Raw genomic sequence first — 19,311 nt, forward strand, 5'->3', positions numbered from 1 at the left:
TTTGTTCTACCACTCAGCTGATTCATGTTCTCAGTCCAGAGGGGAACTCTCCTTTGTTCTGTGTTTGTTCTCCAGTGGATAAAGGTTCGGTTGTACATGAAGGAAGTTGGTGAATGTTGTGTTTTAAACATTTAGCTATTGAAGGGGAACTATGAAAGATTTGCGAGAACAGTTTGATGTCAGAAGGATTTGAACTTTCCTTCCTTCAGCACCATCTGCTGGTCGAAAGCAGAATGACACTGTGGTGGACAGGTGTGTAAACCTTGTTGTTCTGACTGAGTGCAGCTCTCCCTGCAGGTGGAGGCTCAGCTATGGATCAGTGTGAGGACAGAGAGGAGGGAGCCCCCCCCTCTGAAACCACTCTGTGTGGGGAACAGAACCAGACCGGAGGTCAAAGGTGAGATGAGGATCTCTAACTGTCCAGGACTCAGATCACTGCTCTGTGGAGCAGCACGGGTGGAGATACTGCTGTTCATCAGGTTTTTATGTGACAGGGTAGTGCATTATTGTTTTACTACTATTATTAGTACTAATAACAGTGAATAATTCGTTCAAATCAACAAGATATTGTTTCAGTCTCACAACAAGATCAGAAGAACAGAGTGGGGAGGCTTTATTGTGATTGTAGAAATATACAGTTAAATTCTCCTGGATGGTAAATATATATATAAATGTAAAGAAGAATAAGAAATGATCTTGTGCTCAAAATAATATTGTTCATAGGACCATCATTGATAAGAGTTGGTAAATTACAGGAGATCCTAATTGCTGTTGTGAATATCGGGTAGATGTTAACAGTGCAGAGTGAAGGTCAGTAATTCTGTCTGTGGTTCAAGTACCAAGAGTTCTGCTGATCGAATGTTCACTGGAACAAATGAACCAGTTTCAACTCGTCATATACACTGTAATTTTAGAAATTGTCCTATTTACTCACAGTATATGTTAGAAATACACCTGTCTGACCCAGAACCTGGAACCTGGTGACTGTCTGAGAGAATGCACACCAAGGAGAACCACACTGCCTTGGCCATTTGTGCTGTTCAAAAAAGAGATTCAGGTTTATATGGACAAGGAAAATGTAAACAGGATTGTAAACAGCAGCTAAATATAATTACAGACAACTAGCTACAGAACTTTATAGTGTAACATTACATCTCCCTGTTTTCTTTTTAAATGCAATGAAGTTCTGTAGTGTTCACAATGGGTTCACACAGGCTCAAAGAGGGAAAACACTGAGTTCAGGGGAATCAGAGGCCTCAGCTGTGTGATACAATTATGAGAGGTGACCAGAGTTTCAGACAGGTTTGAATCCATCTGACCATCTGTTTGCCTGTTTGGAGTGGTTCATATCTTCTCCTTACCCACGTAAACTGCAAAAATGTATGCACGATAAAAACAGAAATTTGAAATAAATCAAAAAACAGTCATACCTAAGTCAGAATTCAGTCATTCAGTGTAAACCCTGTTTGTGTCATGGTTATAATAGTGAACGTGATAAAAAGCTAAGTTTAAAACAAGAGCTAATGGCTGAGAAGAATAATAATAGTTCATGGCAAAATGTGTTTAAAAAGACTGTGTCATGGTTATAATATTGAATGATAAAATGTTGTTTAAAACAGGATATAAGTAATGAAAATAATAGTAATTCATGGAAAGACTTGATTAATAAGATAGTTCATGATTTTCGTATGTTAAAATAGCAATTCATTACAAAGAGTGAGTTAAAGAAGAAGAAGAATTCATTGTTTTCATGTGTCTTTAGTTAAAAAGGTTAAAATGAAGATCGATCATCTATTCGGTGTTCAACTGCTTTTGCCTGGCAGGTATGGAAGTCGACAACAGAGACAGTAACAGCACTTACAGATAAAAATAGTTTATTTTATATCATTTTCTGTTTACAACATTTTACTTACCTTTTATCAAAATTCACTTGCATAAGTTATATTTTTGGAACTTCAATTGTATTTATTTTCTTTATCAAGTCTGTGGCGAATGTGCTGCACAGTGATCGATTGTTGATGCCTTGTTTTCCGTGTTGTCGAAGAAGCAGTATGGCTGACTGATGAGAATACACACTGGCTGCTAACGTGTCGTGCTCGTGTAGTTTTTCCACCTTTTTACTTTATCTTTTCCCCGGCAACGGGGCGTAACATTTGAAACTGGTTGTCATTCCTCTTGCAGCGAAAAGAGAGATCCAGAGATCCTCTTGAAGACTCTGGAGGATTTGGGAGATGATGATTTTGAAAAATTCAAGTGGCACCTGTGGCAGGAAGTAGTCCTAGAAGACCTGCCACACATCCCAAAAAGTCGACTGGAGAAAGCAAACAGGTTAAACACAGTGGATCTAATGATCCAGACCTACTGTATGAACACTGTGAAAGTCACCAAAACCGTCCTGGAGAAGATTAATCAGAATGATCTACTGAGAAATTTCACACAGCCTAAACGTAAGTTCAATCAAAAATGTGAAGTTATAAGGACGTTGTAGAGTGGTCAGTCAAAACCAGGTGGATGGGGACAGTTTCATCATCCAAAGAGCTTCTTGGTCTTGACAGCAGAGTGGGGAGTCTCTGTAGGGAGTCTTAAATACCACACGTGGGTGGTGGCAGTCTTACAGCCTCACTGAGCTCCAACCAAACTTTGACCTCCAAGGCTGAAACATGAGGTCAACAGTGAAGTGTCAACGCTGCAGTTCCTCTCCTGGCAGGTTGTTGAAGCATCTTGGAGAACTTGCCACAGTTCTTCTGTGGATTGAGGCTGTGTCAGTGTCTGAATAATGTTGAGATCAGGACTCTGTGGTGGGGCTGTAGCGTGAATCACGCGGCTTTTTAGTGGAGGATCAATTGTGTTTTCATGAGAAGCGGCAATGTGCCGAAACAACGGCTAAGCGGAGGCAGAAACAATTACGCACAGCCTACAGAAGTTTCAACGTCCATACAAGCATTTAAGAAATGATTCTTATCAGTTCCATAATTCAGAGAGGATTTTTACTCAACAAAAAAATGTATAAAGATCAGTTTTTGGGTTGAAGACACAACAGCAGCACGTAGTATGTTCAGACGCTGATGTGTGTCAGCTGGAGCAGCGGGTCGGTGATCATTAAGACACGAGAGCTTTATGACTGATGTATAGCTCCCCTGGTACAACAGCTCCCTCAGTAAGCAGAGTCATCCGCTAGTACAGGTTCAAATCTCAGTTTAGGTTGTACCTTACGTTAATGTGTTTTCTTTTCTCATCATCATTATGATCACATATGGCTCCACGTTTGAGCAAATAAATGAGCAAATGAGCATTTTTTTTGTTTATTTTAATTGGATCCCCATTAGCAGCTGCACAGCAGCCACTAATCTCCCTGGGGTCCACCGTAAAATCACATAAAATGTGAAGAAAAGTTAAAATAGAAATACAAATAATAATACTAGAAAAAAGCTTACATTAATGATAATAACAACCATTGCAGCAATAATCAGAGATATAATAACAATAAAGTGAAATCAGGTAAGAATAAAATGAAACAGAAATAATAATCTAATTCATCAACTTGAAGAAAAAAAATTTAATAAAACAGTAACACCAATCTTAATCATCAACATCTGTGAGTATGTATGTGTATGTATTTATATGTGTACGCTTATGCCCTCTTCGTGTGTCTTTAACATGTGCCCTTTCTACCTCTGGGCTGTTAGGTGACATTTCAATAGTCTCTTAAAGGGGACATATTATGCAAAACTCACTTTTTCATTGCTTTAGTTTGTGTATTTGCCTCCTCACCCCTTAAACGTCAGTTTTGACAACTACGTCAACATTTTGTAAACTGCCATAGAAAATGTGTCTCTTAACAAGCCGTTTTTAATTTCACCCGGCTTATTACATCACAAGCCGGGTGATGTGAATATTCAAGCCCTCACTCCCATGGTTACCATGGTTACCTCAGCTACCAGAGCGAAGATTCTAAACCGACCGTTTAGAGCAGGGCTGTGAAACTGCTGTGTAGACAACCCATCTATGCTCAATCTTTTGTTTTTTCTGACCAAAGCATGTTATTTACATTACTTTTAGACATCAAGGTATCATGTCAAGAAGCAGAAATGAGCTGAATATGTCCCCTTTAAAGCCTAGTTTTGTTTTTTCTTTAGTAATGTGTTCTGGCAGTGCATTCCATGATGACATAATTCATTCCATGATGCATTAATTCTCCGCCGGGCCTAGGCACCAAATTCCCTGCTTGTGTACATGTTTGTCTCCAACGGATGACACGCACCGTCCCTGCAGAGTGGCAGCTGATTTGAGAACCTATGTGGGTTTCCTATTGCGCATTTCCTTTTGCTGCTATAAATATTTGCTTATAGGATTGACTATGGAAACAGGTAAAAACTAACGAAATCTAGCGAGTATAGGGCGTATAGCCTACTGGCGTATCATGCAGACTAAACCACTGGATCTACCCCCCACCCCCACCCCTGCGCGCTGTGCATATGTATGTAGATACTTCACTTAAGTAGGCAACAGTAGCCTTCTCATTGTCAGGCAAAAGCACTGCCCCCTACAGTACTTTACAGCTGTTCAACATCAATTCTTTGAATAACCCACATTAGGTTCTCAAATCAGCTGCCGCGCCCCGGCGGAGAATTAATGCTCATTTGCTTATTTATTTGGTCAAACTTGGAGCCATATGTGATCATAATGATGATGAGAAAAGAAAACACATTAACTAAAGGTACAACCTATTAGGGGTGTGACCCTGTACACGTGTAAACGTTTACACGGAATAAAACTGTAAATGTTTAGTAAAAAATCCCTAAACGATACACGCAATTTTTTTTCATATTTTTATACAGTCCCGCACACTGTCCTAATTTAGAGAAAACTATGATTTATAATAAAAAATGATGCTGTGACGCACTTCCCTCCTCCAAACTGTGTGTAAGTGCGTTTTTTTCCCCTTTTTTTCTTGTCTTTTTTTTTGTGTGTGATGGCGCCGCCACACCGTGTCAAACATTGCTTTTCTGCTTGCCAAAAAATGGACTCTGAACGCTCACCGGGCGGTCCTCCGGTCCGTGTCGAGGGGGCGGGGGGGGGCCGGGACGAATCCGCCGTCGGGTCTCCTCCGCTCCGGTGTAACACCGGCACGGTGGCTTGCAGTGGCAGTGCTTCCACCGGCTGCGCATATCAGACTAAACAAAAATAAGGCTATAGCAACCTATAGCGGTCCTGAAGCGTGTACACGAAAAAAAATGCACAGGGTACACATATACATATTTAAGTACACGTTCACATCCCTACAACCTAAACTGAGACCCGAACCCATACTAGCGGATGACTCTGCTTACTGAGGGAGCTGTTCTACCAGGGGAGCTATACATCAGTCATAAAGCTCTCATGTGTCTTAGGGCGCATTCACACTGTCCTCCTTTGGTCCGCTTTAAACGGACCAGAGTTCGTTTGCTCGGATAGTCCGGTTCGTTTGGGCAGGTGTGAAAGCTCATACGAACTCTGGTGCGGATCAAACAAACGAACTCTGGTCCGCTTGAAAACGGGGGTCTCGGTCCGTTTGCAAGTGAACCCTGGTTCGGTTCGTATGCAGTGTGAAAGCTCAGCGGACTAAACACATACGTAATGCATGACGTAGTGACGCAAAACCAAAACAGAAAGAGGAGAAGAAGAAGAAGAAACAAATAAGGTGGCGGTTGTTATTGTCAAAGTTAGAAATTTAACAGCTTCAATCCCCGATTAACTACGTTAGCATTAGTGATGTGTAACAATGTAACGAAGCACAATACAAGTCCTGTTTATATTATTGAGTAGAGTAGAGAGTAGAGATATACTTTATTTTATTAGGTTATTTTATTGTTACCGTAAAACTTCAAATAATGGCCGAGTCCCAAATTGCCGCCGGTCCCAATTAACCGCCGGGTGTAGCAAAATATTTTTTATATTAAACGCCCATCCCAAATAAACGCCGGGTCAAACATTGTTCTATGCAAATATAGCGGGTGTCTCGAGACATTAAAGTCGGCCGAGGACCGACGAGACGTCAGCTGGTTGCTCCTGCCCGGTCTGTCCACTCCTCTCATCCGCACTTCAGCACCTGTCCTGGGCTGCACAGTGTCGGCTCGGCTCAGCTCGTTCCTCGTTTTAAATGACTTTACTCCTTTTAAAAGTAGCGTAAACAGCCTACTGTTCTCTGATTACTCATGCGCGTCCTATTTAGTTAGGCTATACGTTGCATTATTATTAGTAGACCTACTTCATTCAATCAACAACAAAAAAAAAAAAAAAGGACGGTGGTGCGAGCCAACAGGTGCTGAAGTGAGGGAGAGGAGTGGAGAGACTGGGCGTCCGCAGGGCTTTTGCAACTTACGGCGGATCAGTAAGGGCGGAGGACCGACATGACTGGGGGTCTCAGTCTCCTGGTACCTGTGCGGGCCAGGACGGCGGAGGTCAGCGAGACAGAGAACCAGTCCGCCCTGGCCGTATTTACAGTAATGCCTCGAGAAACGCACGTAGTTTGGTGCGGTTCAGAAGTTGCAGTGTGAACGCGGAACCGAACCAAGTGATAATGCAACAATGTTGCAACTTTCAGCCCCCCAAGCGAACTCGAGTCCACTTGGTTAGGTGTGAAAGCAACCTTAATGATCACCGACCTGCTGCTCCAGCTGACACACATCAGTGTCTGGACATTGTGCTGCTGTCGTTTCTTCAACCAAAAAACTGATCTTTATAAATTTTTTCGTTGAGTAAAAATCCTCTCTGAATTATGGAACTGATAAGAATCATTTCTTAAATGCTTGTATGAAAGTTGAAACTTCTGTAGGCTGTGCGTAATTGTTTCTGCCTCCGCTTAGCCGTGGCTGCAGCGAGCGAGGAAAATCACAACCTCAGATGTCTTTAGGGTATCAGATATTATTGTAGGCTATTCTTTAAGCAACATTCAGTCAGGCCGTGATATAGGCTCACGGGGGCAGACTGGGACAATAATTCAGGTCGGCAATTTTACCAGTAAACAAATGTTCCTTAAAAATTAACTCATGTCCATATTTTAGCTCTACTGTAAAACAAAGAAAGCACAAGTGATTATCCAAGGTCACCCAGATAATTGAGATGTCCCACCGCTGTGAAACAATCAGTCTGAATCAATCTGATACGGCTTAGTCCCCCTCTCCATTCACTCTACCTGTAGCCTAAAACAGCGCCACTCTCCATTGCAGCTACATTGTGGTCAAATGTGGAATTGTCCCAAAATCATTTGACCTGCAATTCAGTAGCTAGGCTACTATGCTTCCACCTAGTGGCTACATTTGTCGCTCCCCGCGAGTGAAATGGCCACTTTGAAGTAGTACCTACTGTAGGCTACAATACATGAAGATATGTGGGAGGAATTGATCTCTTTGAAATGCTTCTTTTATAAAACTTTCTAAATGAACTGATAACAGAGAAGGTGTTTCCATGATTCATGTGTTCTATGCAATAACTACAATAATAACTTCTCACTGACGTCATTGGTCCTTTATTCTTACAGAGATTCTCACTGGCTGCCAATGTAAACTCAAATCCAAACTGAAGAAGAAGTTCCAGTGTGTGTTTGAGGGCATCGCTAAAGCAGGACACCAAACCCTTCTGAACCAGATCTACACAGAGCTCTACATCACACAGGGAGGGGCTGAAGGGGTCAATGATGAACATGAGGTCATACAGATTGAAACAGCGTCCAGGAAACCAGACAGACCAGAAACAACCATCAGGCAAGAAGACATCTTTAAAGCCCCACCTGGAAGAGACCAACCAATCAGAGCAGTGATGACAAAGGGAGTGGCTGGCATTGGGAAAACAGTCTTAACACAGAAGTTTACTCTGGACTGGGCTGAAGACAAAACCAACCAGGACATAGACTTCACATTTCCCTTCACTTTCAGACAGCTGAATGTGCTGAAAGAGAAAGAGAAAAAGTTGAGCTTGGTGGAACTTGTTCATCACTTCTTCTCTGAAACCAAAGAAGCGGGAATCTGCAGCTTTGATCAGTTCCAGGTCGTCTTCATCTTTGACGGTCTGGACGAATGTCGACTTCCTCTGGACTTCCACAACACTGAGGAGCTGACAGATGTGACAGAGTCCACCTCAGTGGACGTGCTGCTGACCAACCTCATCAGGGGGAACCTGCTTCCCTCTGCTCGCCTCTGGATAACCACACGACCTGCAGCAGCCAATCAGATCCCTCCTGAGTGTGTTCACATGGTGACAGAGGTCAGAGGGTTCACTGACCCACAGAAGGAGGAGTACTTCAGGAAGAGGTTTAGAGATGAGCAGCAGGCCAGAGAGATCATCTCCCACATCAAGACCTCACAAAGCCTCCACATCATGTGCCACATCCCAGTCTTCTGCTGGATCACTACTACAGTTCTGGAGAAGCTGTTGAAGACCAGAAGGAGAGGAGAGCTGCCCAAGACCCTGACTGAGATGTACATCCACTTCCTGGTGGTTCATCTAAAACTGAAGAAGGCCAAGTATGATGAAGGAGCTGAGACCAATTCACACTGGAGTCCAGAGAACAAGAAGATGATTGAGTCTCTGGGAAAACTGGCTTTTGAGCAGCTGCAGAAAGGAAACCTGATCTTCTATGAATCAGACCTGACAGAGTGTGGCATCGATATCACAGCAGCCTCAGTGTACTCAGGAGTGTTCACACAGATCTTTAAAGAGGAGAGCGGCCTGTACCAGGACCAGGTGTTCTGCTTCGTCCATCTGAGTGTTCAGGAGTTTCTGGCTGCTCTTCATGTCCATCTGACCTTCATCAACTCTCGACACAACCTGATGTCAGGAAATAAATTTAAATTCACCTTTAAACTTTTTAAACTGTTCAGAGACAAATCATCACATTTCTACCAGAGCGCTGTGGACGAGGCCTTACAGAGTCCAAATGGACACCTGGACTTGTTCCTCCGCTTCCTCCTGGGTCTTTCACTGGAGAACAATCAGAAACACCTACGAGGTCTGATCACACAGACAGGAAGTAACTCAGAGACCAATCAGGAAACAGTCCAGTACATCAAGAAGAAGATCGGTGAGAATCTGTCTGCAGAGAAAAGCATCAACCTGTTCCACTGTCTGAATGAACTGAATGATCGTTCTCTAGTGGAGGAGATCCAACAGTCCCTGAGATCAGGACGTCTCTCCACAGATGAACTGTCTCCTGCTCAGTGGTCGGCTCTGGGCTTCATCTTACTGTCATCAGGAGAAGATCTGGATGAGTTTGACCTGAAGAAATACTCTGCTTCAGAGGAGACTCTTCTGAGGCTGCTGCCAGTGGTCAAAGCCTCTAACACGGCTCTGTATGTTCACATATACCATCTACATTTACTGTATCTTCTTCTTAAAGCCCCTATAAGGAACTTATAACTGCATATGCAAAAGCCTCTCATTTCTGCTGATGTCTCTGTATGACTTGCTGTTGCAAGCAAATGAGGCCATCAGTGTGAAGATCAGCTATTTCTAAATAGTGTAACCGGGAGGCAGTGGTCGGGCCGGTCCACGGACAAAACGATTTACGGCACAAGTGGCAGGGCTCCAGACTGTCCGTCCTCCCAGGGACATAAAAATATGTATTCAGGAAGATAATTAATAACCCCTGGGGCACAGTTGGGACGAAGATTTTATTTATTTTTTTAACTGAAAATGTGCATATCGCTGCCACTACACAGACGGTGTGCAACTTCTTGCAGCAGGAGACTCCTGCAGACTAGTTACCATGTTGTGCCACAGCTGTAAACCACAGAGTGGGAAGCTCCTCCGCACCAGAGACAGCCGAGGCAGGGCGGGGCAGCTCGGTCTCTGCCCTCAGTGATCCTGGTGCTGCACAGATTGAGCTGCCCTGTCTGTCTTGGCCGATCCGAGCTCATGCTCCACAGTGGGCAGCTGTGAGACAACACAGTGTTTTTGGCGACCTGAAGACCAGGCCTGCTGACCATGCTTTGGTCCTCCTCATTGGCCCTGAGTTGCAAACACCCGACGAGTGAAAGCGAGGCGGCTGTTTCATGCTCCAGCCAGCCGAGTGTCTCCGCTCCTCTCACCCACACTTGAGCACCCGTCCTGGACTATAAAGTCAGCCTGCTCTGCTGTCCTGCTAGAGGCTGTTCTAAAGTATTTTAAATACATTTCCAAAGTTATTTGCCTAAAACTACTCACAAAAATGTTAATCTGGAGCCCTGACAGAGCTAGATAAGCTTCTTTACGACAATAAGCATTAGAGCTCATGGGAAATGCAGTCTTCATTCTGGCAAAACACTACTGCTTTTGTCCACAAAGGTCACCAAAATCAACACAGAATTAAAGTTCTTTGTAGGGGCTTTAAGTCACAACAAAAATATATGATGCAAAGCCTGTGGAGCTAGTTCAGGCAGACAACTCAAGCTGCACCTATCCTGATCAGATGATCAGTCACATGCCCTCCTCATCCAAATAGGGTGGGCTACTTAAACCCCCTTCTGATTACATCTCGTTGCTGCTGGTTTTGCAAACCCACCTCCTCCCCAGCATCCACCTGTGGGCTCTGTCTCTATGATCCCCTGTGGGGGTCTGCTTCATTCCCTGTAATCATTCAGGGAAAGAATAACTGAGACAGAGCCTGACGCCAAACCTGCTGCAGCCATGCTCAAGGACACCTATGCTGTGCTTCAGCTTGCAATGCTTATACACTCAATAAACTATTTGTTCTCATTTCAGAGTTGTCTGACTGAACTTTATTTACTTTTGTTTTTCTGATTCCTCTTCAGACTAAGTGGCTGTAACCTCTCAGAGAGAAGCTGTGAAGCTCTGTCCTCAGTCCTCAGCTCCCAGTCCTCTAGTCTGAGACACCTTGACCTGAGTAACAACGACCTGCAGGACTCAGGAGTGAAGCTGCTGTCTGGTGGACTGGAGAGTCCACACTGCAGACTGGAGACTCTCAGGTCAGGATACAGATGTTTGTTGGACATATGATCCTTTATATCCAGGTGTTAAATACAGTGCCATGAAAAAGTAATAGCCCCTTTCCTGATTCCTTACTTCTGATATTTGTCACACTTAAATATTTAAGATGATCAAACGCCGTGTGGTTCGCTGGAGTCCCAAAGCTTTAGACATGGCTTTGTAACACTTTCCAGACTGACAGATGTCAATGATTTAGTTCTTGAATTTGTTGAGATTGCAACATGATGTGTTGCTGTTTGAGCTCTCTCAGCCTTCTTCACTTTGTCAGACAGCTTCAGTTGATCCAACAGGTCTGGCACTGATCAGGCCTCAGGTGTGGAGAATGACAATAAACTCAGCTTAGTTTGGATTGCTTCTTTCCCCAAATTAATGAAGTAGTCATATAAAAACTGCATTTTATATTTACTTGGATTACCCTAACCCAAATATAAAAAAATGTTTGATGATCTTAAACATTAATGTGACAAATATGCAAAAAAAAAAAAAGAGTAAGAAATCAGGAAGGGGGAAAATACTTTTTCACAGCTCTGTATGTGCAGGATTTTGTGTTGATGTGATCTCTAAGACACTTGAGTTAATCATATTTTCTATCTCCAGTCTGTCAAGATGTCTGGTCACAGAGGAAGGCTGTGATTCTCTGGCCTCAGCTCTAAGCTCCAGCCGCTCTCACCTGAAAGAGCTATATCTGAGTAACAACGACCTGCAGGACTCAGGAGTGAAGCTGCTGTCTGGTGGATTAGAGGATCCAGACTGGAGACTGGAGACTCTCCGGTCAGATTTTGTTACTGTTTGTGTGAAATGGAACAAATATAAACTCTGTTTAATCAACAAAATCTCATCCATGTTTTAATGAACTGGTTCAGATTGTTGTCACTGAACAAGTCAGTGATAATAGTCTCAATAGGCAAGGCAAGGCAAGGCAATTTTATTTGTATAGCCCGTTTTTACAAACAGTTTGTCTCAAAGGGCTTCACATGGCATCATAACAACATCCTCTGTCCTTAGACCCTCACATCAACTGAGGAAAAACTCCATGGAAAACCCTTTTAACAGGGAAAAATCGGAGAAAGCTCAGGGTGAGCAACAGGGGAGGGATCCCTCACCCAGGACGGACAGACGTGCAATAGATGTTGTTACAGACAAGAAAACAGTTTATAACAGAGAATGTGGGGAACATGGAAATGTTAACGGCAGCTGAAGAAGAAGGAAGCTTCTGGTAAGCAAGGGAGAGCAGACTAGCTTAATGGTAGGACTGGATGGCAGACTGGTCCATGGAAAGGGAGGGCAGGCAGGTCTAACAGCAGGGGAACGGAGGGGGGGGGGGGTGATGCCACCTGCATCCCCCCCCCCCCCCCCCCCCCCCTCCGTTCAGAGGCAGAGAGATGGAGCTCCGGTGGATCTGTGGAAACACAGAGACAGTGCAAGACACCAAGGCCAAACTACAAAGTGCAACAGATAATGATAATGACAGTTCAAAATGTATGGAGAGGAGAGGAGAGCTCCATGTAACCAGATATAATAATTTGATGCTGGTTAACCTGTTTGAAACAGAACAATTAGAACTTCAGTCCTGAGACAAGAGGACATGTCAACAAACCAGCGGCTCCTGACTGGTCACTGTTTGAAGAAGTAGAGTTGACTTAGGTTCCGCTGAGAAAATTGAAAATCTTCTTATTGTTTAGTTTATGTTTTTGTTTCCATGTGAGCTGCAGAGAAAATTGAGACTGAAATCTTTGTTTTCTAATTTTGTTGAGGGTGATCAAAGTGTAACACAGATGTTATTTGTCCTCTTGTTCATGGTCATCTCTTCAGACTGAGCAGCTGTAACCTCTCAGAGAGAATCTGTGAAGTTCTGTCCTCAGTCCTCAGCTCCCAGTCCTCTAGTCTGAGACATCTGGACCTGAGTCACAACAACCTGCAGGACTCAGGAGTGAAGCTGCTGTCTGGTGGACTGGAGAGTCCGCACTGCAGACTGGAGACTCTCAGGTCAGGACACAGATGTTTGTTAGAAAGCTGATCCTTAAATATTGGTGTTCAATACAGTGCCATGATTTGTTACTTCTGATATTTGTTTAAAGTCTTCCTAAACAAAAAATGTACTTTTTGAAATTATTAACATGTCAATGTAGTGTTTGGGTTCTGCTACAAGATATTTCAGCAGCAAAGTGGCTAATGCAGCCACAACTGAGCATTTTAGATTTGGAAATGCAGTTTCAAACCCAGAATCTGAAAAAGTTGGATTCAGTTTTTCAGCACCCAGTCAGGTTTAATATGTCAGAATCCCTAGCAAACAATCCAGTTGATTTTTTTTGCATCTCATTTGTTGTTCACTGTGATGGTGACACTTCACATCTACTTATACTGTACAGCTAAATGTTCAATAACAATACCATATTTTTCCACAGCTCATATGTGCAGGATTTTGTGTTGAAGTGATTTTCTAAAACTCTGAGTTCATTATATTTTCTCTCTCCAGTCTCTCGGGATGTCAGGTCACAGAGGAAGGCTGTGCTTCTCTGGCCTCAGCTCTGAGATCCCACCCCTCCCATCTGAAAGAGCTGGACCTGAGTAAGAACAACCTGCAGGACTCAGGAGTGAAGCGGCTGTCTGGTGGACTGGAGAGTCCACACTGTAGACTGGAGACTCTCAGGTCAGGACACAGATGTTTGTTAGAAAGCTGATCCTTAAATATTGGTGTTAAATACAGTGCCATGATTTGTTACTTCTGATATTTGTTTAAAGTCTTCCTAAACAAAAAATGTACTTTTTGAAATTATTAACATGTCAATGTAGTGTTTGGGTTCTGCTACAAGATATTTCAGCAGCAAAGTGGCTAATGCAGCCACAACTGAGCATTTTAGATTTGGAAATGCAGTTTCAAACCCAGAATCTGAAAAAGTTGGATTTAGTTTTTCAGCACCCAGTCAGGTTTAATATGTCAGAATTCCTAGCAAACAATCCCGTTGATTTTTTTTTGCATCTCATTTGTTGTTCACTGTGATGGTGACACTTCACATCTACTTATACTGTACAGCTAGATGTTCAATAACAATACCATATTTTTCCACAGCTCATATGTGCAGGATTTTGTGTTGAAGTGATTTTCTAAAACTCTGAGTTCATCATATTTTCTCTCTCCAGTCTCTCGGGATGTCAGGTCACAGAGGAAGGCTGTGCTTCTCTGGCCTCAGCTCTGAGATCCAACCCCTCCCATCTGAAAGAGCTGGACCTGAGTAAGAACAACCTGCAGGACTCAGGAGTGAAGCTGCTGTCTGGTGGACTGGAGAGTCCACACTGTAGACTGAAAACGCTCAGGTCAGGATACAGATGTTTGTTAGACAGCTGATCTTTAAAATCCAGGTGTTAAATACTGTTTGCAGTATTTTCCTGTTGACTTGAGAGTCCACACTGGAGACTGGAGACTCTCAGGTCAGATTTAGTTACTGTTTGCGTGAAATGGAACAAATATAAACTCTGTTTAATTAACAAAAACTCATCCATGTTTGAATGAACTGGTTCAGATTGTTATCTGCTGCTGGTTCAACCTGTTTGAAACAGAACAATAAGAACTTCAGTCCTGAGACCAGAGGACACGTCAGCAAACCAGCGGCTCCTGACTGGTCACTGTTTGAAGAAGTAGAGTTGACTTAGGTTCAGCTGAGAAAATTGAAAATCATCTTATTGTTTAGTTTAGTTTTATGTTTCCATGTGAGCTGCAGAGAAAACCGAGACTGAAATCTTTGTGTTCATTTTAACAAAAATGTTAATTTTGTTTAATCTGGTCTCATCACTGCAGGTGATCACAGTTTAAAGCAACACTATGTAAGATTTAGGCTAGTCTGGTTATTGGTACTGGTAATCTGGTTGAGAAGGGCAATTGTCTGCTACCTGTGTCATCCATGGAGAAGCACCATAGCCTACATGATCTTTTTTTAAAGTATATTTTTGGGGACTTTGTCGCCTTTAATTAGCCTCGTAAAACCAGCCTCTCACGGAAATGCATTTCATTTCATTTCTCGGGAGCGTCTGGCCTCATCCCCCCTGTAAGCGTTTGGGGTAGGCGGGAGCTGGGCAGGAGTACTAGCAAATACGGTTTAATATCTTTGGTAGTAGCGTTGACAGACAACCCCATTCAGCCAATCAGCAAGTTGGTGTAGTGGGTGTAGTGACGGGGCGTTGCACCAGTCGGTCCCTGATTGGCCAACGTGCGTCAATAACAGCGGCGACGCTGATTGGCTCGGCCTTATGAGGGTTTCAGGCCAAACGCTTACAGACTCTCCCTCGGAATGAAATGAAATGCATTTCCGCGAGAGGCTGGTTTACGAGGCTAGCCTTTACTGGACCGGAGAGTTGAGAGAGACAGGAAATGGGAGGCAGAGAGGGGAAAATGACACGCAGGATAGGGCCGCTCGACGTGGGATTCGAACCGGGGCTGCGTGCAGTGAGGACTATAGCCTCAACACATGAGACGGGTGCTCTACCAACTGAGCTAAACACAACCCCGTACATTATTTTTTTGCTGTTGTCGGTACCGTGGCCAAGCAAAGATGGTTTTGTCAAGTCATGTCACAGTTTATTTATAAAGCACATTTAAAAACGATCTCAGTCAACCAATGTGCTGTACATTAAAAAAATACAATATAGTTAATCATGGACACTATAATAATAAATAAAAACAATACAAGGAATAATAAGAACTCAATGTAAAATAAATTTGGAATAAAAAAGAATGTAAAAAGAGAGAGATAGTAAAGAAGAGAGAGAGAGAGAGAGAGAGAGAGACAATATTACTCGCTTAGCTGGGAGTGAATGCCAAGAAGAAAAGATACCTTTTCAGGAGTGTTTTCAAATGCTCAACAGACTCTGCAACTCTAATATGGAGAGGTAGGCTGTTCCACAGGTTTTGTGTGTGTCCAGGTGTGCAGACAGACTGTTCCATAGATGAGGGGCATAATGCTGCTTCACTTTGTTTGGTTCTGTTTCTGGGAACACACAGTAGACCTGTCCCAGATGGTTTGAGGGGTCTGGATGCTTCATATGGATTTAATAAATCTAGAAGATATTTTGGTCCAAGACCATTTAGTGCCTTAGACCAACAATAGTAGTGTAGTGATCTGAGGACAGGTGTAATATGGTCCATTCTCCTGTGTTTGTAAGGACTCTGGCAGCAGCATTCTGGATCCTTCTGTAACTTGTTGGTGAAGATGCTTGACAAATGCAGGATTCAATGAGTTTAGAAACATTATTTTTAAAGTCGATAAAAACTACATAGTGTTGCTTTAACAAGTTTGTCATCTGTTCATCTCTTCAGACTGAGCAGCTGTAACCTCTCAGAGAGAAGCTGTGAAGCTCTGTCCTCAGTCCTCAGCTCCCAGTCCTCTAGTCTGAGACACCTGGACCTGAGTAACAACAACCTGCAGGACTCAGGAGTGAAGCTGCTCTCTGGTGGACTGGAGAGTCCACACTGCAGACTGGAGACTCTCAGGTCAGGATATAGATGTTTGTTAGACAGCTTTAACCCTCTTCTGTAAGTTGTTAGTGATGATGCTCAACATCTGTTGAGATGTTCAATCAATCAATCAATCAATCAATCAATCAATCAATTTGTTTATTTCGGGCATGCCCATTAAATCATCATCATCACACTTCATCAAGTAATACAATACACATGGCCGAAAGGGAAAGCGGGAGAAGCAAAAGCTTATCTAGTCCCGCCCCCATTACCCACAGAATAAAATCTTTATCGTAATCTTTTCTTTTCTTTTGCTTTTTACATTTTGACATAACATTCTTTTACTTATGATATTTTGACATAACATGTTACAGCAGTAGGTAGTATACAGAGCTGAAGTCTAGCTCTAGACAGTACATACAGATTACGTGTGTGTCTGCACATGTGTCCAGATTTGTCCGTCATGAGTGAACAACAGTCTCGTCTTGTAGCTTGGCATGTCACAAAGTCACTAAGTGGTCCAATTGACAGCAGTCGAGTCAGCAGTCTGTTGAGATTCTCAACATCTCTGTTCACATGATTTTGTAAAATTGGGGGTTCATTATATTTTCTATCTCTAGTCTGTCAGAATGTCAGGTCACAGAGAGAGGCTGTGCTTCTTTGGTCTCAGCTCTGAGCTCCAACCCCTCCCATCTGAGAGAGCTGGACCTGAGTAACAACGACCTGCATGACTCAGGAGTGAAGCTGCTGTCTGGTGGACTGGAGAGTCCACACTGTGGACTGGAGACTCTCAGGTCAGGATACAGATGTTTGTTAGACAGCTGATATTTTGATGATTGATGATTTTCCAGTTGATGTGATTTTCTGAAATTCTGAGTTCATCACATGTTCTATCCCCAGTCTGTCAGGATGTCTGGTCACAGAGGAAGGCTGTGCCTCTCTGGCCTCAGCTCTGAGCTCCAACCCATCCCATCTGAGAGAGCTGGACCTGAGCTACAATCATCCAGGAGACTCAGGAGTGAAGCTGCTGTCTGCTGGACTGAAGGATCCATCCTGGAGACTGGAAACTCTCAGGTACAGTCAACAAGGACTCTGGGCCTGTCCCAATATGCACACTCGATCACACTTACACACTTGGCCACTTGGCGTGCGCGTTCATGGGCTTAGTGTCAGTGCGCAAGTGTGTCCCATTTCTCCAACGACTGAAAGTGCAGCACGCTTGATTTGCACTTTATCCACACTTATGGTAAGACCGCATCCAAGCGGTATTTGGCCAAGTATAAATCCCACAATGCACCACGGTGAAGTCCGCCGTCACCGGCAGCCACAAGCCCGAGTAAATGCGATTGAATTAATCTCAATAAAATTAAATTAACTTTTTATCTCATAATTATGACTTTTTAATGTCATATTTTATATTCATCATGCTCTGTTCATGTTTTTATTTTTTCATTTTTCTTGTTTGTTTTATTTACTTACAGAGTTGGGCTTACATGTTTATGATCTGAATCTTGCGCATAGAGACACTTTAGGAGTAGATGAGACTGTGATCCAGCAGCACTGTTTATTAGGGCCACGGGCCATCGCACCGGGCACTGACCCCTACAGCTATGAAATAGCTGCAGGGACCAGTGCCCGGGCACTACTGTTATTGTGTGGATTTTTTCTTCCATAATTAGTGTGAATGCTTCCAGCATTCACACTATTGTTCTTCTGTTCGGCCATTTTCTTTATACTTTTGACACTTAACTAGTCCTTCATACTTTGTGCTATTTCAACAATTCTCACATCAAAATGTTCAGCCTTTTCGGGACAGGTGTGCTATGACTTTTCTCTTTTCAACTATTCATACTTTTTGCAATATTCAACTATTTCTGATTTTTTTTCCCCCATAGAGAATGCATTGGAACAGTCTTGAAACTCTTCACATCTTCTTACTTCTTTCAGCCTTTAAAGCGTCCACATACTTTCAGCTAGAGACTTCATTCAAATTCTGAGCTGTAGACAAACTTCTAATGTATTCATCCTGTATGTACAACTTTTTCATAGCTTGTACCGTTTTGAGATAAATCCTTTAAAAGCACATGAGGATTTATTTTTATTTTATTTTTTATTTTATTTTACATAATGAACAACAAAGATAACAAACAGGAACAGCAACAACAACAACAACAGCAAGAAAAAAACAAAACAAAGACAAAAAACAAAACATGAATGAAAGTTCATGAATACATTCATGAGTCACCCCAACTACACACACACACACAACACAGAGGGAGTGGTCCCGTTCTGAGACTGGCGGGGCTGGAGACATAACCCACCAGGATCGGGCACCACACAGAGAGTGCTGAGAGGGACACATTGAAGCATCATTCTGCCCGCTCACAATGAAATGCAACATTTTAACATTTGGAAACATTTAATCCTTTTCTCCTCCACCTATAGCGCGAAAGGATCTCTTCAGAGAAAAAGAGAAAAAAATAAAATATAAAAATAAAATTAAAATAATAATAATACTTTTTTTTTTCCCCCTCTTTCTTTGGAGTAATATGACAGGTACCACCAAAGAAACAATAACAACAACAATAATAATAGTGAATAACTAAATAGAATTCAATAAACAAGAGTGAACAAAATGGCTCATCATTGTCAGTGTTGTATCAGGATATATCCTCATCAATTTGATTTTCTTTCAAGAGTGACATGATTTGACTCAGAGAATCTGTGTGGTCACTGCCCAGATCTTGCAGGACAGAAGCTGCTTGTTCCATAGAAACAAGTTCCAGAAAGTCCTTCTGCCAGTTAACTATATCAAAACAATTTGGTTTCTTCACTTTCCAGTTCATAAGGATTAACCGTTTAGCTGAAAGGAAGGCTAGGTCTAATAAATATTGAAT

The 19,311-nt window shown here is 42.7% G+C and overlaps 1 protein-coding gene across 1 annotated transcript in view; it reads left to right on the forward strand.

Annotated features, from left to right (window-relative positions):
* Positions 1 to 311: 311 nt before the first annotated feature.
* LOC146961064 (uncharacterized) overlaps positions 312 to 19,311 on the forward strand; it is a 37,993-nt gene continuing 18,993 nt past the window's right edge. The window contains exons 1-8 of the mRNA XM_085771650.1: positions 312 to 397; positions 2,182 to 2,374; positions 8,266 to 9,326; positions 10,767 to 10,940; positions 12,775 to 12,948; positions 13,439 to 13,612; positions 16,274 to 16,447; positions 17,315 to 17,488. Coding sequence (XP_085627776.1) covers positions 312 to 397; positions 2,182 to 2,374; positions 8,266 to 9,326; positions 10,767 to 10,940; positions 12,775 to 12,948; positions 13,439 to 13,612; positions 16,274 to 16,447; positions 17,315 to 17,488 — 2,210 coding nt within the window. The remainder of the gene's footprint in view (positions 398 to 2,181; positions 2,375 to 8,265; positions 9,327 to 10,766; positions 10,941 to 12,774; positions 12,949 to 13,438; positions 13,613 to 16,273; positions 16,448 to 17,314; positions 17,489 to 19,311) is intronic.

The sequence above is a fragment of the Trachurus japonicus genome, chromosome 24 (assembly GCF_045865225.1).
Source record: "Trachurus japonicus isolate A0001 chromosome 24, Traja_1.0".
NCBI classification, from domain to species: domain Eukaryota; kingdom Metazoa; phylum Chordata; class Actinopteri; order Carangiformes; family Carangidae; genus Trachurus; species Trachurus japonicus.